The 19298-nt window shown below is 35.9% G+C and overlaps 2 protein-coding genes across 2 annotated transcripts; one reads left to right on the top strand and one right to left on the bottom strand.

Annotated features, from left to right (window-relative positions):
• Positions 1-2874: 2874 nt before the first annotated feature.
• On the bottom strand, positions 2875-4188 carry fibina (fin bud initiation factor a). Its single transcript, XM_058767156.1, has one exon. The coding sequence runs from the start codon at positions 3707-3709 to the stop codon at positions 3038-3040; it is 672 nt and encodes a 223-aa protein (XP_058623139.1). The 5' UTR covers positions 3710-4188; the 3' UTR covers positions 2875-3037.
• A 3736-nt stretch (positions 4189-7924) lies between these two features.
• On the top strand, positions 7925-18752 carry slc5a12 (solute carrier family 5 member 12). Its single transcript, XM_058767111.1, has 15 exons — positions 7925-8284; positions 8576-8641; positions 8737-8788; positions 9117-9184; positions 9836-9990; positions 10161-10301; positions 11755-11884; positions 12079-12167; positions 13291-13403; positions 14230-14297; positions 14384-14470; positions 16155-16342; positions 16682-16785; positions 18168-18277; positions 18358-18752. Exons 1-15 carry the CDS (start codon positions 7931-7933, stop codon positions 18520-18522), a joined length of 1890 nt encoding a protein of 629 aa, XP_058623094.1. The 5' UTR covers positions 7925-7930; the 3' UTR covers positions 18523-18752.
• The last annotated feature ends 546 nt before the right edge of the window (positions 18753-19298 follow it).

Raw genomic sequence — 19298 nt, 5'->3', positions numbered from 1 at the left:
TCTCTCATTGGCTGTAGGTTGTTGTCGATGTCATTTCCAGTCAAAACACATTTCACACTGCAGGACTGTGAGTCGCTGACAGGTCCACATATTTAGCATGCCGAATATCTCACGGCTGTGCTGTCCTGACCCGAAGGCTGATGATACACGGGGTCAACTTTTTTTTGAGTAGTGTTGCCTAGACACTTTCTCACTGGGAATGGGTAACACATTTCTATCTGGATACTTTAGATCGGTTGTGGGCACTGTGTCTCACCTGGGGCCCGTTCTTCATACGTTGCTTATTACATCTGAGATGATTTGAAAGATGCCAGATCTTCTAATCCTGATAACTGATCTCTGGCTAATTTGGTTCTTCAAACGAATTTGCGTATTAGATTAAAATATCTGGATTCAGTTGTCTAAGATTACTGCACATTCTCGTATAATTATAAAGTAATTATTTCATCACTAATAAATCTTTCAATGGGTTAAACTGGCTGTGTCTATAGTATTATAGACTACAAAATTGTTATATTATTTTCAAATTAATTTTTAAATTATTATTATTTTAAATGATTGTCCCTGGATCAGTAGGATACTCTTGTAATAAAGCAACGGTGGCTGGGACATGTTTTAAATATCGGTTCTGCTTAAAAAAGATGCAATCTAATCCTGTTTACATTAAATAAGCTGCTCCCGAGCAGGTTTAAGTTTACGGACCTGTTGCTATGACAGCAAGTCTAGGATGAGCTTCGAAGAACCAAATGATCCGAGACCAAGCGAAATCGGCAACAATCAAATCCAGCTAACTGAGTTAGCGACGTACGAAGAATGGGCCCCTGGTTGCCTGCTGACGGCAACATTAACCAAAGTTGCCTAACACTCATCAGTCTAACACTGGTATTTGTTAGACCAGGCCTGCGTCCCAATTTCGGGGTAGAATCCATGAGCAAAGACAAGAGAAAAAGATAGGAATTTTCCATTTAAAAGAAAAAGTAACATTTTAAAATAAAAGATGATTAACATAAACCATTGCCTTGGGAAATGATGGAAATAACCAATTAATCAAAAACAAATGTATTTTACAAAATTGATGACAAAAAGTTTGCCCATATCTTTTGAATGTGATATTTTGTATCACACTGAATGCAGACATGCAACACATATTCAATATTCATTATAAAATAAAACTGTCATAAATGCATGATTACTAACTTAGAACAATTATATTTTAAAGGGTTACAGATTGGTATCTCTTTCTTCAAGTTTCACAGACACACACACACACTCAAAACTACAGGCATTTTTAGATTTTCTAAAAACTTCATTCTGTATGGTTAATAAGCTCGTTTCCTCATGGAGACCAAAAAAAAAAAATAATTCAAAACTCAAATTCAAAATTCATTCCATAAGTTCAAAATTTCCCATAATGTTGGGAATATTACACACGTATTACATTACTCACTCACTTCCAGTGCGATTTATATCAGTTGGCACATGAAAGCTGAGATGAGCATCTGAAATCATTTTACTTTAAACACTAATGATGTTCACTGGGAATCTAACAAAACCAGTACATCAATCAAACCTCAACGATATGGCTCTGGTTGGCAGATAAAGACAGCTTCTTTTAGTACGTTCCTTAAAATAACCATCAAGAATTCTTTGCTTTTTGTTGTTTATTCCTCTTTTTGCAACTAAACCACTGAAACTGGATCCATATGAGATGTTATTGAACAGGCTCAGATCTGGTAACACTAAACCATTAGTAAAGACATTCTTTCCTTGAGCTCTAACCTCCAGCAAGAATAAAACTCTGAATGGGAGGAAGAAAAAGAAAACAGTCAAAGCCCGGGAGACTGTGGGTAGAAAACATCTATAAGCACTTCATTGTTCTGGTTAGAAATGAACATGCAGCAACAGCGCAGTGCTATTGGTGCAGTGGTTTAGCTTATGAATGTGTGTTTTAGGATATGTATTATGCTTCAGTGTAATTTTGGTCGTGATGGTCTACAGTTAAACCTTAAAACTGTTCACCAGCAAATATCCCAGCATTCTCGTGGAGTTGGCAGTAGGAGTGGTGGATTGTGTTTCTTTGTATATTGCTGCAGAGTTTGATTATTCTTCCACATGGAAGAAAGAGAAAGAGACGTTCTGTTCTAATGGCACAGGAAATGCCAAATCTCAACCAGCTTGTTTAACCACCACCCTTCCAACTTCCTCAAACCTCAATCATCCAAAATGAATGTCAGCAGTATACAGACAGCTGAGAAAGACCAGACTACTGAAGACTGATTACAGGAATAACAGATTTGGACATCAACAAAATCTGTGTATGGAGTTCAGTCTGAGAGTGCCTAAAAAGTGAAACACAGTTGCTTAGGTTCTATCAAAAGAAGTTTGTAGTCAGGTTAACAATATTTCTGACTTGAATAAAACTGTTCACTTAGATTTTTCACCTTTAGGTTACTTTTTTTCTTTTTTACAATCAATAAAATGTAAATTTCTCTTACTCGTGGCTATAACAATTTATTTATTTATGCAACTAATCAAAAAAGGCATACATAATCTTAACAAAAATCTTGTTTGCATGCATGCCCAGAGACAAAAAAATGGAAAACGGTGTTTTCCGACAATCTTTTCTAAAGAAGTTTTTTTTTGTTTTTGTGATTTACTTAGAAAATGTTTACATTTAAAGGTTTTCATAGCTTCAGGTTTGCTGGTACATCTGAATTGGCTTTACATTTGACACTTTTTAAATAAAAATTCCTATAAGATTTTGTTGCACTTGTGTTTTAAAGCCAGAAACCACTGATGATTCCATAATGAAGCCTCAATAACTTTAATTTTTTTAATCTCCAAAGAAACATATAACATATATGAAATCCAAAATGCTATTGAAACTGTTTATTTTTAAGCATGAAGGAACCACCAAAAACAAAACCAAAAACACCAAAGAGTTTCACACTTTGGGAAATTCTGGAGATCCAACGTTTAACATACTTGGGAAAAACAATCCAACTCGGACTGTAGTCTGTCCAGAAAGTCTGTGAGTCTAAACATTCAGGTAGTCATTTTTAAGCCGGCTTAACCTGGATCCATGACTCCGAATGATCAGAGAGATGAGTTCATGCTTATCCTTGAGTCCGGAAGAGATGTCCAGAGTTTCCTGCAGAGTGTCCCTCACATTATGCATGGGGTTGATGAAGTTATTGGTGAACTCATTCTCCTCTCTTTGCTCGGTATCCTGGCTTTGCTTGAATTTCGTCTCCAGCTCCAGAAGAGATTTCTCCACGCTTGTAAAAGCCTCGTTGATTTGCACAATCTCCCTCTTCAGGTATTTCCCATAACTGTCCTCGCCGTCCAGCTCGTAGGAAACGCTCTTCCCGAGGCTCTCCAGAACGCGCGCGGCGTCTTCAATCTGCTGTTTCATGATGATAAAATCCTCGCGAATGATCGAGTCCTGGTCTTCCTCCAGCGGACACGGTCTGCGGTCGAACCATTTAAAGAGCATCTGACATTTCTCCGGATCTTCGGTCTCCTCGTAATCGCCGTCCGGGACGAAGAAGTGGTGAAAAGTCCCGTTGGACATTTCAGGGAGCAAAGGTCCCTTGTAGACCGCAGCGCAGAGCGGCAATAAAAACAGACCAAGGGCGAAAGGTAACATGATGGATTGCTTCTGTCCACACGGAAGGTCTGACTGACCTGACAGGGACGATGTCCACATCTGGAGTCTCTAGTAGGAGTATGTGCGCACTTAGGAGAGACGCTGAGGCTGTAATCTGAGTCCAGCGCGCTTTTACGCGCTCTCAAATTACAGCGCGCCGCGCGCCGCGCGTCTCACTCACAACTCCGCTGGAAGCTTATCTGCGTCTCGCTCTGTAATAACTCTAATTGATAAGCTAACATTGTAATATGTGACACTGGACCACAAAACCAGTTTGATGTCACCTAATGGCCACATTGATGTACAGTTAAACAAATTAAATATTTTTAGTGCTTAAATAATTTATTTTACATTTTTATTAGTTCATTTAGGACTGCAGGATTATGAAAACAGTTTCCTTTGAAACTGTAATTGCGATTATTAATTAAAATGATCACAATTTACATTGAATGATTTTTATACCATTGTTTAAAGCAACCACATGCCATATTTTAGATGAATATAAACAAGCTGAAAACACTCTAACTGAAACTTGTATTGCTTTTTTTATTTTTATTTTTTTTACAGTATTAAGCCTAAAATGTTAACTATAGGATTGGTTTCTTCTTTAAATAAAAAACAAACAAGCAAACATGGTATTAAAAAAATGGAGATAACCTAAAGAGAGAAAAACACATCTTACTGTAAGCATGCATAATAGCATAAGTGGATTTTAAACAATTAATTGCTGCTTTGAACGATTACATAAATGTGGCATCCATAATCTTGATTAGAAATTCGACTAAATGTGCAGCCCTAATTGAATTAATATTAGCTTTTTATCAACTCACAAACCCAATGCAGTTCTTACATTCTTACATTAAGCCCAGTTTGAGAAATTACACTTTTTCCATCATGTAATCAGTAATGGACTACAAATTGTAAGTGATCTAGCCAGCTTTGCATGTATTGAATCATACACTGTAAAAAAAAATCTGTTAAATTTACGGAAAAATACCGGCAGCTGTGGTTGCCAGAATTTTACCGTGAAAAAGACGGTAGCAACATTTTAGGATTTACAGAACTGTTTAAATTTACAGTGAAAAACCGTATCTCATTAACTGATACAATGTTAATACACAAACCTTTCAGTTAAGACATTTTATTTGCAGTAACCGACTACGCTTAAATTATCCAACTGCCATTTGTTTATAAACTAATATTTATAATGTTTATGTAATGTGAGCATAAGAGTAGTGAGAACTACTTTGTTTAAATCCATGAAGAAAATCTTACTGATTTATGCAAAGTCACCAATTCCGCTCAAAACTCTTGCAAATAACAGCAACACACATACATGCGTGATTAAAACTAACAAAGAGATTCTCTTTATATCAGTAGCTACACAGTTATTGCCTTTAAATAAAGCAACATGCAGCATAACATCAGTGTCTCTCTGTCCGTCCTTGACTTAAACACAGGCTCTACTCTCCAGCACAATGGTGACCCACAAAACACAACAGGAAGTTGACTGTTAGGTTTTACAGTATTTTGCTGTTTATTTTCTTGATTTTACGGTGAAATACCGGCAGCTGTGGTTGCCAGTAATCTACTGTTTTTTACAGTTTGTTCCGTAAATTAAATTTACGGTATATTTCTGTTAAAATGACGTTCCACAGAATGTTTTGTCATCTCACAAATTTAACCCCTTTAATCCCACAGCAAAATCCTCAGTTATAAAGAGCACTTCTATGTGTCCACACTACAGAGTGTTGAAGTAACACTGAAGCAGTGATGAATTAATGAGAGAATTAAGTGACTAATTAAATTAGGATTGAGTTTATTGATGAACACCTGCTGTTAACAAGTAGAATCATTGAAGGAACGAGAAACAAGAGCAGAGAAACAAAACTTACAGCTAAAGCCAAGATGAAATCAACTGAAATAAAACACATGAAATCTCTCAATATTTCAGAAGAGGGTGATTAAACAACTCCACAAACAGCATCTTATTACTAACCACTTTTACTTTATTTCTGTCATGTATACAAAAGCTCTTATTGAGATTTTAGTTGTTGTACTTTCATTTGAAGTCACCATATTGGCGATCAGTGGGTGCTTTAGTTGGGCTCTTGACTCGTGACTCTTTAACATTGGTTTTGTTTGGTTGCTTTTAATTAGCTGTGTTTATTAAGCACAGTTTTTAAAGCAAAAGCGCCAAATTAATCTATCATCATCGGAGACTGATGTTTGTGATGTCAAAACCGTCATGATCTAGTTTAATTCACTGGTTATCCCATGTTAAGTCTCTTATTAAACATGTGATATGTTAATTGCACCATTAATTGCTACAGTAATCAAATGTTGTGAAACAGCTCTAACCAGAATATGCACAAATAAATGTATTGAACTACGGCAGAAACTAAACACACACAGACATCAACAATCAGCGTATGAATCTCAAAATTGGTGACAATCAAAACGATATTAAAAATTAAAAAACGGTTCAACTCTGAACATCACAAAACAGTCTACTGAAAAGTAACAACAAAAACAACACCAAAATAAAAGCAAATAAAGAAAATATTAAGAACATTCAGCTGCATAATTTATTCATGCTGCAGTGCATTCTGGGAGTTTTGTACTGGCACCCAGCATGCTTTGCAGCATGAATTGTTTTTTTTTATTATTAATAGTCACCATTGTTGAGGTTCATGTGCTGATTCCTGATGTCTGTGTGTTTCTAAATGATGCTGTAACTCTGAAGGTTTTGTGCATAAAAGGTTTTAAATTCTTTCATAATGGTTTGTCAGCTTAACTTGTGGAGTAATATTATTACCATAGCCAATATGAAATTAATTACAAATCACCCACATTGTTCGACACTAACTGAGATCAGCGATCCAGGTCATTAGAAGATGATCACCACTTTTAAGTTTTAACCAAAACTACAAACACTCTTGGCTTTTCTTGTCATAACTAATGTGTTTACAAACGCAGTCATAACAGCCAAAGAAAAACTAACCTCAAAGAGTCAAGGGTCAAGAGCATAACAAAAGCAACCACTGATCGCCAAAATGGTGAGATAAAACAAAACATTTGAAATAAAATATAAACCTCTGTTAATTCGTAGATATATGACAGAAATGAAGTCAAACTGGTTAGTAATAAGTGGAGCTGCTGTTTGTGGAGTTGTTTAATCATCCTCTGCTGTTTTATTTCAGTTGATTTCATTTAAGGCTGTGGCTGTATGTCAGTTGTAGTTTTGTTTCTTGTTCTTTCCTTCAGTGATTGTGTTTGTTAACAGCAGGTGTTCATCAGTGTCTGAATTCACTCATATGTTCTCAATCACTCTGTCTAGTGGACTATATAGTGAAGTAATGTAGGACTAGTGAATGAGGGTGTAGGGAGTGGTTTCAGACACAGTCTATGAGTGTCGACTCTGAGGCTACTTTCTCGAAAACAAAGGTTAGATCTATTACAGTTATTCACTGTATATAGTAAGGAAACTTACTCTTAATCATTTAACAGGTTATTACTGTGGTATTTTACAGTTTTTTACTGTTAAAATCACAATCATTTTTTACAGTGTATGTTAAATGGCCATAATAAACGGGCTTCCACTTCACCTGTATTCACACTATAATAATGCGATGGTCTTCAATGCAAATGGATTTGAAACCATTTCCCAAGTTTTTAACGTGATCACATCTGTCAAATAAAAAAAAGCAAAAACAGCGTTTGTGTTATTACTTTTTTTTTGTTGTTCTGTTCAACCACTTTGTCAGCAGTGTGTGTATCAGGATTAACTAGAGTTTCATGGATGACAAACTATCACAAACACCACTAAAGCACATCGCCAGTTAATCATCATCAGTGAGAGTAATAATGAACCACATTATAACTTTACCACAAGTAAAATATAACATCTTTTGACAGTCACCATTCCTTATATCCAATGTAATATAATATAATATAACTTATAACTTCTTCCTCTCTTTGATGGTATGTTAGTATGTAGGGATAGATAGATAGATAGACAGACAGATAGACAGACAGACAGACAGACAGACAGACAGATAGATAGATAGATAGATAGATAGATAGACAGATCCCTGAGTGGAAATTCATGAGGACAATCGTGAGTGATATAATAACTAATATGACCCCTCGTCCCATGTCTTAACTCATAAGCATTTTTAACCTGTTAAAACCTCAATGATTAACATGATTAGCATGTGAGGTGTCTGAGCTGGAGATACTGGAGCCACACTACCAGTTTGAGCAGATTCTGCCTCAAGCATGGAGGACAAAAGTCACACAGCGGGGACCTTCCAGGTTGGGGACTATGTGGTGTTCGCCTCTCTGTTCGTGGTCTCCTCTGGTATCGGGGTTTTCTTCGCTATCAAAGAGAGGAAGAAAGCTTTGTCTAAAGAGTTTCTGGTTGGGGGCCGTGAGATGTCCTGCGGGCCGGTGGCCCTTTCTCTCACCGCCAGCTTCATGTCTGCGGTCACAGTGATCGGGGCCCCGTCAGATGTGTACAGATACGGGGCCTCTTATGTCATCTTTGGGATTGCCTACACGTTTGTGGTGTTTTTTACCGCTGAGCTCTTCCTGCCTGTGTTTTACAGATCAGGCATCACCAGTACATACGAGGTACGGATACGTATATATTTCAGATTTGCTTTGTCATCAAAGTAGGTTTCGCTAAGTTATTGTATCATACAAATATTACCATATCAAAATCATCAATATAACACATACTGTATCTACTCCAGTGGACAGAAATGAAGTTTTGAGGTAGGATGAAGTTGGTCAGATGTTGCTGGGAGCTTTTTGGAGGTCATGACTTTAGTAATAAATCCCAAAGGCCGTGTCAGCTGTAGTTATGCAGGTTGGGGCCCTCCAGCATGACACAGATTTGTTCTGATTTGTTTCTTCTCACAGTATTTGGAGTTGCGGTTTTGTAAGCTTGTTCGAGTTGCAGCCACACTAATTTATATCATTCAGACGGTGAGTGGCATTGGATGTTCAAACACATATTTAATCGTTTGTTGTTTGGTTTTTGTTCAGCTGTAATGCTGATTGTTCTGTATTTACCTCTTCAGATTCTGTACACTGCTGTGGTAGTTTATGCTCCCGCTTTAGCTCTCAATCAAGGTCAGTCTGCATTCATCACACAGATATTGTGGGGGGAAATTAACCCTTTGACATCAGCCTGTGGGGGTTGTTGAATAAGGGAGCCATTGTGAAAAAGAAGTGCACTTCAAATCTTAAATCTTCAAATCACTTTTTCTGCTATTGAGGTGGGATATGGGTCAATTTAGGGATGGGTTTGATGCAATGGTTAGGTTTAAGGGGCAGAGGTAGGGTCAACTGTAATTATAGATGCAACTACAGAAATTATTACAGATATTATAAATATAAGAGTCATTCACACAGAATGTCAATTACATAAACACAGATCTGTATTTTTTTTCGTCATCAGTGACAGGATTCGATCTTTGGGGATCCATATTTGCCACTGGCATTGTCTGCACTTTTTACTGTACATTGGTAAGCGATGCTAAATTCAGATATAAACTGGTTTCACACTAACTATCAGTGTAATTATGATTATGGAAAACTTATGATTATTAATTTGGTTATGATTGATTGTAATTATGGTTTCTGTTAAGACACTTCTATTTAAACCCAATAACTCATTATTGAATTCTTATGTTGTCTAAAAATGTGAATGCTACATTTAATCAATATTCTTATTAACACATCTTGTTTTGTCATGAAAAAAAAAGTTATGTTTTTTTAAATTGTCTCCACAAGTGATTATATTGTCTATATGTTATATATAAACAGTAAATTAAAAATGGGAAAAGTAATAATTTCCAATATCCTGTTTATATGAAAATAGCAAAAACATAAAACTTAATTTAGGTATTCCTGAAGTGTCAGATGAGCCAACTACTTTTAAGACAAATTTGGGAAACGATTAGTAATTCTGATATTGTTCCATCTAGAAAGTTATTATGTGTTTCATGAGAAAACACGAAGTGTGTGAACGAACTGTTGAAATATTACTGTATATGTAATTCTGAGCTAAATGTTTAATGTTTTGTGAATGAGCCGTTCTGATGGCCTCTGTGGCTGGTGATCAGACAGAAACAGCATAAACAGTGCCAGTGTGTGTGTGTGTGTGTGTGTGTTTAGGGTGGGCTGAAGGCTGTCGTCTGGACAGATGCCTTCCAGATGGTGGTGATGGTGGTGGGGTTTCTCACGGTGCTGATCCAGGGTGCGAGTCGAGCGGGAGGGATCGAGTCTGCCTGGAGCACAGCTCGCTCTGGAGGCAGAATGGATGTCTTTGAGTACGTGTGTGCAGGCATACACTTAATCTACTCATGCCATACGTAACAAAAATAAAAGCACAACTATTTTATTAGAATAAATATTGATTTATACACCAGCATCAGTGAATAAATGTGAACACTGACACTTTGTGATATGTTATAATACTTTTGTGCACCATTGTTTCCAGCTTTGACATTAGTCCACTGAGGCGACACACGTTCTGGACGCTCACTGTAGGAGGCACCTTCACTTGGTTGGGCGTCTATGGAGTAAACCAATCAACCATCCAGAGATGCATCTCTTGCAAAACAGAAGGTCATGCACGCTGGTGAGCACACATTTAATGATCCCTGTTAACACATTTTGACCAGATTGGAAAAAAAGAAGAAAAAAAAAAAAATAAACAAATTAAATTATTACTAATTATAATAAAAACATGTGTGTGTTTATACAAATTAAATTATCTGCCCATTTTGCATCATTAACAGCATGTAGTCGAGCAGTTGTAATACCTTATAAAATTAATTATTCGTTGGTAAAATTTATATTTTGTTTCTTGAAATGTAAATTATACATAATGTGTCAAGAAATGAAAAGTATGTACTGAAAAATATATACCTGTGTCACGCTGTAAAAAGTGATAAGTTGAATTAACTTAAAAATTTTTAGGAAACCCGTTGCTTTAAAATTATTAAGTAAATAATAACTGAAAAAAATAAGTTAAGTGAATTGTCAAGTTCACTTAACTTTTTTAATTTTTTATTATTTTTTTTATTATTATTTACTTAATAATTTTAAGGCAACGGGTTTCCTCAATTTCTTTAAGTTAAGTCAACTTATCACTTTTTACAATTTTTATATCTTTTATATTTTCCAAATGCGTAAGTGTATTTGAATATCGTTTAATCTGAATAATTATAGGCCTACTCTTACTTTTGTATATTTACTCAGATACGTTTCCATGGAAATCTCTTTTTTTTTTTTTTTTTTACTCTTTAAAATATAATTTATGTCTTCAAAGTACAAAAGGTAACACTTTACTTGAGGCCTCTATTTATAATAAATTATAAAGGGTTATTAAAGGATATAATGTATTATACAGTAACTAATCATAATGTGCGTTGTCATGCATTATATCTTGTCATAAATAATTATAACCAAATTTAAAATGCATAGTACAATTATTCATGAGATTGTACAGTGCATTATAAGGAGCATTGCAAGGCATTATTAATGAATTAAAACTACTTTTATAATGTATTATACACATAAAGGCTTTAAGTAAAGTGTTACCAGTTTTATTCTAAACTCCAATAAAATGGCAGTCAACAGGTTTCAGAATACTGGTTTCAGCCTGCCGTCTTCAATAGTATCTGACCTAGTCAGGACATTGAGAACATTTTAAAATTTTGTACAAAAAACAGGTTGCTTTACAAAGTTTGTCCATCAAAGATACCTTAACTAGTTTACTTTTACTCTTCAATACTTTAGTACAATTGAAAATGATAGACTTCTCTTTGATTATGTATGCAGGAAGTCTCCAGCGATTAGTCTGCTTGAACCCAGCCGCACAATTTCATGTTCATCTGTCGCCATTTTTTAACAAATTTGCCCACAACAACCAAAGCACAGCATCAGGACCCATACTTTAACTTAAACACAAATTCTTCTCCACTTCTACTGCTTTTTACATCCCTGATTTTAAAAACAAATAGACTGCAAAAAAAAACAAAAACTGAGAAAATGCTCTTATTTTGGAGTTTATTGTTTGTTTTTCTCAGGGCTCTGTATCTGAATCTGCTGGGTCTGTGGATCATTCTGTTCTGTGCTGTGGTTTCTGGTCTGATCATGTATGCGTTTTACTCTCGCTGTGACCCCTGGTCGGCTGGATTGGTCTCTGCTCCAGACCAGGTGATGATCTCCATACATCTATTTGAAATAACCTCTATGACATTGTAATCGGAATCTAACATTGAAACATCCTCATGTCCCTGTCAGCGGTTCAGAGTCATTTTTTTTAGCAGTATTATTAGTGGTGCTTGCTAAGGTAAGCATTGCTACTGTTGCTCACACACCTAACATTAGCGTATCCATTTTTATCTCAGCTCATGCCATATTTTGTGATGGAAATTCTCGGTGCGTTTCCAGGACTGCCAGGCTTATTTGTCGCGTGTGCGTTCAGTGGAACGCTGAGGTAAAGTTCATTTTGTCCCTCAGTGATTTTCAATTTATGTCAAAGTTCACAATAATATATGTGATAATAGAAACTAAATGTTGTAATAGAGTTTAATTTAAATCTAAAATGAATTTACTTAAATGTATGTAGACCCTGAATACAATGTTTAATTATGAAGACGTTTTTTTTTTTTTTTTTTAGAATTTAAATTTCCTGTACACTGTAAAAAGTGATAAGTTGACTTAACTTTAAAACAATTGAGAACCCGTTGCCTTAAAATTATTAAGTAAATAATAATAAATAAAAAAAATAATTGTTCACTTAAATTATTTTTAAATTATTATTTATTTAATAATTTTAAGGCAACGGGTTTCCTCAATTTTTTTAAGTTAAGTCAACTTATCACTTTTTACAGTGTAGCTATATACCTCTGGTAATTGGGAGTCATGTTATTTAAATTATTTATTACCTAATTTGGTGTTCCTGGTCAAAAATGACCAGCCTTGTAAATCTATCATCATGCTATATTTTCACCAAATCTTGGAATCTTTCATTTTTTCAGTTAACATGTGTTCAGGTTTCGTATTTCTTCTTCTAAGTGACTGATCGTAGGCCTCATTGAGTTGATCTTATGCACATGTTTTTGAGCGACCAATCCGTTCCGAAAAGAAACACAAAACTTGTGCTAATTGATGGTGAAAACAAATTGGCAAAAATATTGAATCCAATCTGCGGTAATGAGAAACTCACAAGAACATTTTTTGTAGGCCAGTCATTTTTGACTGGGAACACCACAAGTGCAACAACGTGAGGGAAACAAAATCCAATTTTTTAGGAAGTTATATACCCTGTGTGAGCAAAATCACTAAGATTTAGACCAATTTGATAACTTTAACTAGCATTTTTGGGGGAAAGAATAACTGGAACACAACACGAGGGTTAAACAGATTTCAGAAGACAGTCAAAGGTTGCATTATTAATTTCTGGAATTCGAAGAAATGCTGACGATAGTTAGACAGAAAACAATGACAGAACTTTCATTTTTGGACGACCTTCCTTTAAATGGTTTTTCACGTATATTTATCTGAGCAAAACATCTGACCTATAAAAGGAGACATCATGTTCTGTTTCTGTTTTTCAGCACAGTAGCTGCCAGTATCAATGCTTTGGCCACGGTGACGTATGAGGACTTTGTGAGCCAGTGTTTTAAAGATCTGTCCAACCGAGCGGCCAACTGGATCAGCAAAGCTCTGTGTAAATACATCCAGCGTGTTCAAGACATTAAAAGAGGATACGCTCATAATCAGAATACTGATTCTGTCATATGGCATCAGTACATTATTATGAGTCACAGCAAGATGAAAAAGTCTGTTCATTCTGCCACTCTATATGGGCAGAAATGAAAGCGCATCAGATCATTGGGTCTCCTGATTTTTCTAAGAAGGCTCTGATGCTTTTAACAGGCAGAAGTAGGTCAAACAAAAGGCGGAGTGAACCAAAACAACCAAAGGCAACTGTATAAAGTTGGTCTTGAAACTGTAGAAGTTAAACACTTGGCACTTTGCCCAGCAAAGGATGATAACACTAGTTCACCTTAAATGGATGACATTTACAGATTTGATTGATCTTGGAGGCCAGACTTTAGCAAAAGAGTGCTTATTATGGAAATAATCAAATAAATAACATACTTCAGTGCAAACTAAATGCAACTAAACTAAATGCAATGTTTAGCATATTTTAAATATATTCAGATATAAGGCTAGTTAAAATGACTTTATAATCAATTGCTTTACATGTGCTTTAGTATGGTTGTCAAATGTATTTAAGTGTTTATAGTATAGAAATATAGTCATGGAAATTTACTCTATGTACACTTAAGTGGACTTTTATTTCATTAATCTTCTATTATCTGCAAATACAGTTTTTTTGTACTTTGAAGATTTGAAGTATACTACAAGTGCACATCCAGTTAAATAAACAAATAAATAAATAACACTAATTATAAAGAAAAGCAATAGTGATGCTTGACTTGGAGAGAACTAAATATTAATAACACTTCTGACTGTGTGCTGATGCTCAGGTGTGGTGTTTGGTGTGGCCTGCACTACTATGGCCGTGGCTGCATCATATATGGGAGGAATTGTGCAGGTATCATGTGATTCTCATATGGGCTGAGATTATCTGTTCCTGCATAATTTCCTGTCACTGAGCGTCTTTTTCCTCTTGTGCCTTAGGCGGCCCTCAGTATCCACGGCATGTGCGGCGGCCCAATGCTGGGCCTGTTTTCTCTGGGAATCCTGTTTCCTGTCACTAATCTAAAGGTTGATCTAAACTTTCATACCAGAGTTGTCATGAATAACAAATTGTTGGACTGAACAATGGAATGTTTGGAATGTTTATTTTTTATTTATTTATTTTACTTTTATTTATTTAATATATATTTTACAATTTTGTCAATTTTTACAATATTTAATGTTTTATAAAGACTCCTAATTTCACATTTTAAATGTTATAGGTAATTATTAAAAATGTTTTTGAATAATTTCTTAATTAGTATTTTATAATGCATTGTATATTAAAGCTATCTATCTATCTATCTATCTATCTATCTATCTATCTATCTATCTATCTATCTATCTATCTATCTATCTATCTATCTATCTATCTATCTATCTATATACTGTATATATATATATATATATATATATATATATATATATATATATATATATATACACTGTAAAAAAATAGTTGAGGCAACTTAAAATTTTAAGGCAACCATCTTCAGCAGATTTTTGAGTTTGTTCAACTTATTTTTGTGGGAGATTCTCAAATTTTTGTTGTATAAACTTAAAACGACATGTTGAGAAAACTCAAAAATCTGCTGAAGCTGGTTGCCTTAAAATTTTAAGTTGGCTCAAATTTTTATATATATACTCTCTCTCTCTCTCTCTCTCTCTCTATAATTTTCAGTAACACTCGATAGTTCACTTTAGACATTCTACTAACAGTGAGTAACTTTGCAACTACATGTCAACTAGCAGTCATTAGTTAGAGTATTAGTTGACTCTCTGCTTAATAACTTCAAAAACTTTATTTTGATGGGTCCACAGCATACAACATATTGACTATGAGAAACTTTGCAAATACATGCCAACTTATTCTACTAACCCTAAACCTACCCTAACAGTCTACTCTGAGAGTCAGTAGATACAGTGGATATAAAAGTCTACACACCCCTGTTAAAATGACAGGTTTCTGTGATGTAAAAAAATGAGACCAAGATAAATAATTTCAGAACTTTTTCCACATTTAATGTAAACTATAACCTGTACAATTCAATTAAAAAAACAAACTGAAACCTTTTAGGAAAGGGGGAGTAAAAATAAAAAACTAAAATAATGTGGTTGCATGGGTTGCATTTGTGGTTTAGTAGCACACCCTTACTAAACTTTGTTGAAGCACCTTTTGATTTTATTACACCACTCAGTCTTTTTGGGTACGAGTCTATCAGCATGGCACATCTTGACTTAGCAATATTTGCCCATTCTTCTTTGCAAAAATGCTCCAAATCTGTCAGATTGCGAGGGCATGTCCTGTGCACAGCCCTCTTCAGATCACCCCACAGATTTTCAATCGGATTCAGGTCTGGGCTCCGGCTGGGCCATTCCAAAACTTCAGTCTTCTTCTGGTGAAGCCATTCTTTTGTTGATTTTGATGTATGCTTTGGGTTGTTGTCGTGCTGAAAGATGAAGTTCCTCTTCATCTTCAGCTTTCTAGCAGAAGCCTGAAGGTTTTGTGCTAATATTGATATTAATGTATAAGGGTATAAATAATGTCACTATTAGGAATACCAATACCAATATAAAATGTTGCATGTTGACTATAATGTGCATACTATTCAAGATCAGACAAAAAAAGTAAAAACATTAATACATTTTTAATTTGTTCATCACCTATGTTAATATAGTTCTCATCCTCTGTGATTTGTGGTTTTCTCTTTAGGGGGCAGTTGGGGGTCTGACCGTGGGCATCGCTCTCTCGTTCTGGGTCGGTGTGGGGGCTTTCATTTATCCAGCACCCAGCAATAACACACGTCCACTCGAACTCAACACTGCAGGCTGTAACTTCAATCTCACAGCTGATGGATCCAACCAGACATCAGTCACTGCGAGCGCTCTCACCTCTGACAGGTGCAATGTGCTTCTACCATTCTCCTGGAGTCAGAGTACTTTAAAACCATTTTAAGACCTCATTTTTGTGGAAAGAAAATTGTGTTTGTCAAACCATTTCATGGGGTACAAGTTAAGATAACTCAGTTATCCTAGAAAAAAGAATGGAAATTCTATAAAAGTGATCACAGATGAGTAAAAATTACCCATTTTCTGACAGTCAGCACCCTTTTATCTACAAGAAATGAATACATTTATTTGATTAATCTTTTTTTTTTGTATAATATAATATGATAGTACAAATGCAATCATGCTGTAGTAATGCACTTTCATTATAAGGTATCTCTGTCTTGTGTTCAGGTATTGGCTGGCTGATTCATGGTACTCCATGTCCTATCTGTACTATAGTGCAGTGGGCTTTATTGGCACTGTAGCAGCAGGTCTACTCATCACACTGCTGACGGGTGAGAGCAACATTTCATTAGCTGGCAGCAACAAAACACTTCGAGTTATAGACTGTCTAACAATGAAAAGAACTGCTGGTCTCATTGAAGGGACAATGCATTCCGCAGAAGCTAATGAGAACTGTAAAATCAAACAAAGTTATTTTAAAGGGGTCATACATTTATTGCTACACATATAATGTTAGTCAAGGTTTCTTGCACCAAAAACAGTTGCAAGTTCCGTTATCATTACTAACATAGGTCAATGATTCAGTGTTTCCCAAAACCATGGTTTCACTAAACATTCACAAAACAGCATTGCAAAAAAGTTCTCTGGTTGGAACTACAGCTCTTGACTTGTGGTTAGGAGCATCGTTTCTTGTTAGTATAACACAGATCATGCTCTTGAGCAAAATAAGCAAGCTAACATGCAGTATTTTGGCTAATAACGTTTGGGCAGATCGATCAGTTCTGACTTTAACATAAAGCATTGTTTGAAGTCACTGTCAAGATGACAATGGTTATTTTCAAGTGGAGGTGGGAGAATTCAAAGTTCTGTGTAGCAAACGTTTGAAGCACGGCAAACTTAATATCAACACTTTGGACAATCCTCTTAACAAATTCACCCTGACATCAGAAACATTAAAGAGTTAGCCCATTTTCAGCCCAAAATGAAAATTCTGTCATTAATTACTCACCCTCATGTCGTTCCAAACCCGTAAGACCTTTGTTCATCTTCGGAACACAAATTAAAATATTTTTGATGGAACCTGAGAGCTGTCAGACCCTCCATAGACAGGAAGGATATTACCATGATCAGTGCACAGAAACGTCGCAAGGAGATTGGTTACTGTCTTCTGCCATTTCGGAACGTAGTGGCGGAAATGGCGGAAGACGGTAACATGAGGAGAAGAATTGTTGAATAAATTATGTTATTATTGTTTTCTTTGCACACAAAAAGCATTCTCGTAGCTTCGAAAAATTACGGTTGAACCTCTGATATCACTTGGACTATTTTACCGATGTCCTACTGCCTTTCTGTGCGTTGATCGTGGAAACATCCTTGGTGTCTGTGGGAGGGTCAGAGAGCTCTCAGATTCCATCAAAAATTGTGTTCAAGATGAACGAAGGTCTTAAGGGTTTGGAACAACATGAGCATGAGTAATTAATGACAGAATTTTCATTTTTGGGTGAACTATCTCTTTAATCCCAAATCACTGAATCTTAACCATCTTCAGCTTTAAACGTTATTCCACACTTTAATTCCCAATCCTTGCACCTGAAAATTCTTCTTTTAAGCTATCTAGAGGAACTGGTTTTTGATTCAATAAATGGTCTTGTTGAACTGAGGGAGGATTCAATCTTGAGAAAGTATTGTAAAACTGTCATTCTGGTGTCTACAGGGCCAATGGATCCCAAAAAGATAAAGCCAGGACTGACTCGATCAATGAAGGACGTCATCTGCTTCTGCTCTGATAAATCCAGGCACACAGACTTTAGTGAAGACAAAGAGGTGAAGAGCATCAGTTAGACTGTGAATTTGTGAATTTGAGTGTTTTGAATGCAAACTCAACCTTTCTCTGCTTCTCTTAGGATTTGGGAGACTTTGGCATGGCATGGGAGAAACATACAGACACGGAAGGTGTTATAAAAATGGAGGAGAAGGTCAAGAGCGATAACGATAACCTGCATGAAAACGGTTACACTAATGCCGCTTTTGACCATAATGAAACTAGTCAAGTTCAAGCAAAGCTTTAACTTGTTGACGTTGGTCACATAAAATGTTCAATGAAGTCAAAGAATGCATTAACTATTTAATTTAAAATATACAATTACAGAAAAGTGAGATCCAACTCTGTTACAGACTTTTTTTTTTTTTTTGTACAATTCTTGTATGCATACTGTTGCTTGCTTAACATGTAAACAAGGGTGAAGAAGGAGTCACATTAATAGCCTTTATATCATTACTATAAACAATAAAATCATGTGGTCTCATCAGAGGAGTATTGAATGTTATTCAAGATGACTGTGATTTTGCCAGTTAGACTGTGCTCCTGGATCAACATCTTTGGTTAGTTCTGAAGCCTAGTCCCAACCCAGGGGTCCAATCCTGCTCCTGGAGGGCCACTTTCCTGCAGAGTTTAGCCTGGAAAGTTTCCAATGAGCATAAAGACCTTGATTAGGTGGTTCAGGTGTGTTTATTTAGGGCTAAAGCTAAACTCTGCTGGATAGTGTGCCTCTTGGAGTAGGATTGGATACCCCTGTCTTAACTCTATCAGTAAACCCATGGGTCTCCAAACTTGATCCTGGAGGGCCAGTGTCCTGCAGAGTTTAGCTCCAACCTGCCTGTAGATTTCTAGCATGCCTAGTAAGACCTTGATTAGCTGGTTCAGTTCTGTTTAATTAGGGCTGGAGCTAAACTCTGCAGGACACCAGCCCTCCAGGAGTGAGTTTCTAAAACTGGTGGTATTCATTCAAGTTCCTGGATCTGTCCTCCAGCAAAGTTTTTCTCAGATCCTAATCAACTGCACCTG

Source organism: Onychostoma macrolepis, chromosome 25 (genome assembly GCF_012432095.1).
Source record: "Onychostoma macrolepis isolate SWU-2019 chromosome 25, ASM1243209v1, whole genome shotgun sequence".
NCBI classification, from domain to species: domain Eukaryota; kingdom Metazoa; phylum Chordata; class Actinopteri; order Cypriniformes; family Cyprinidae; genus Onychostoma; species Onychostoma macrolepis.
The sequence above is the reverse complement of the archived record's forward strand: the minus strand, read 5'-3'. Positions and strand labels throughout refer to the sequence as shown.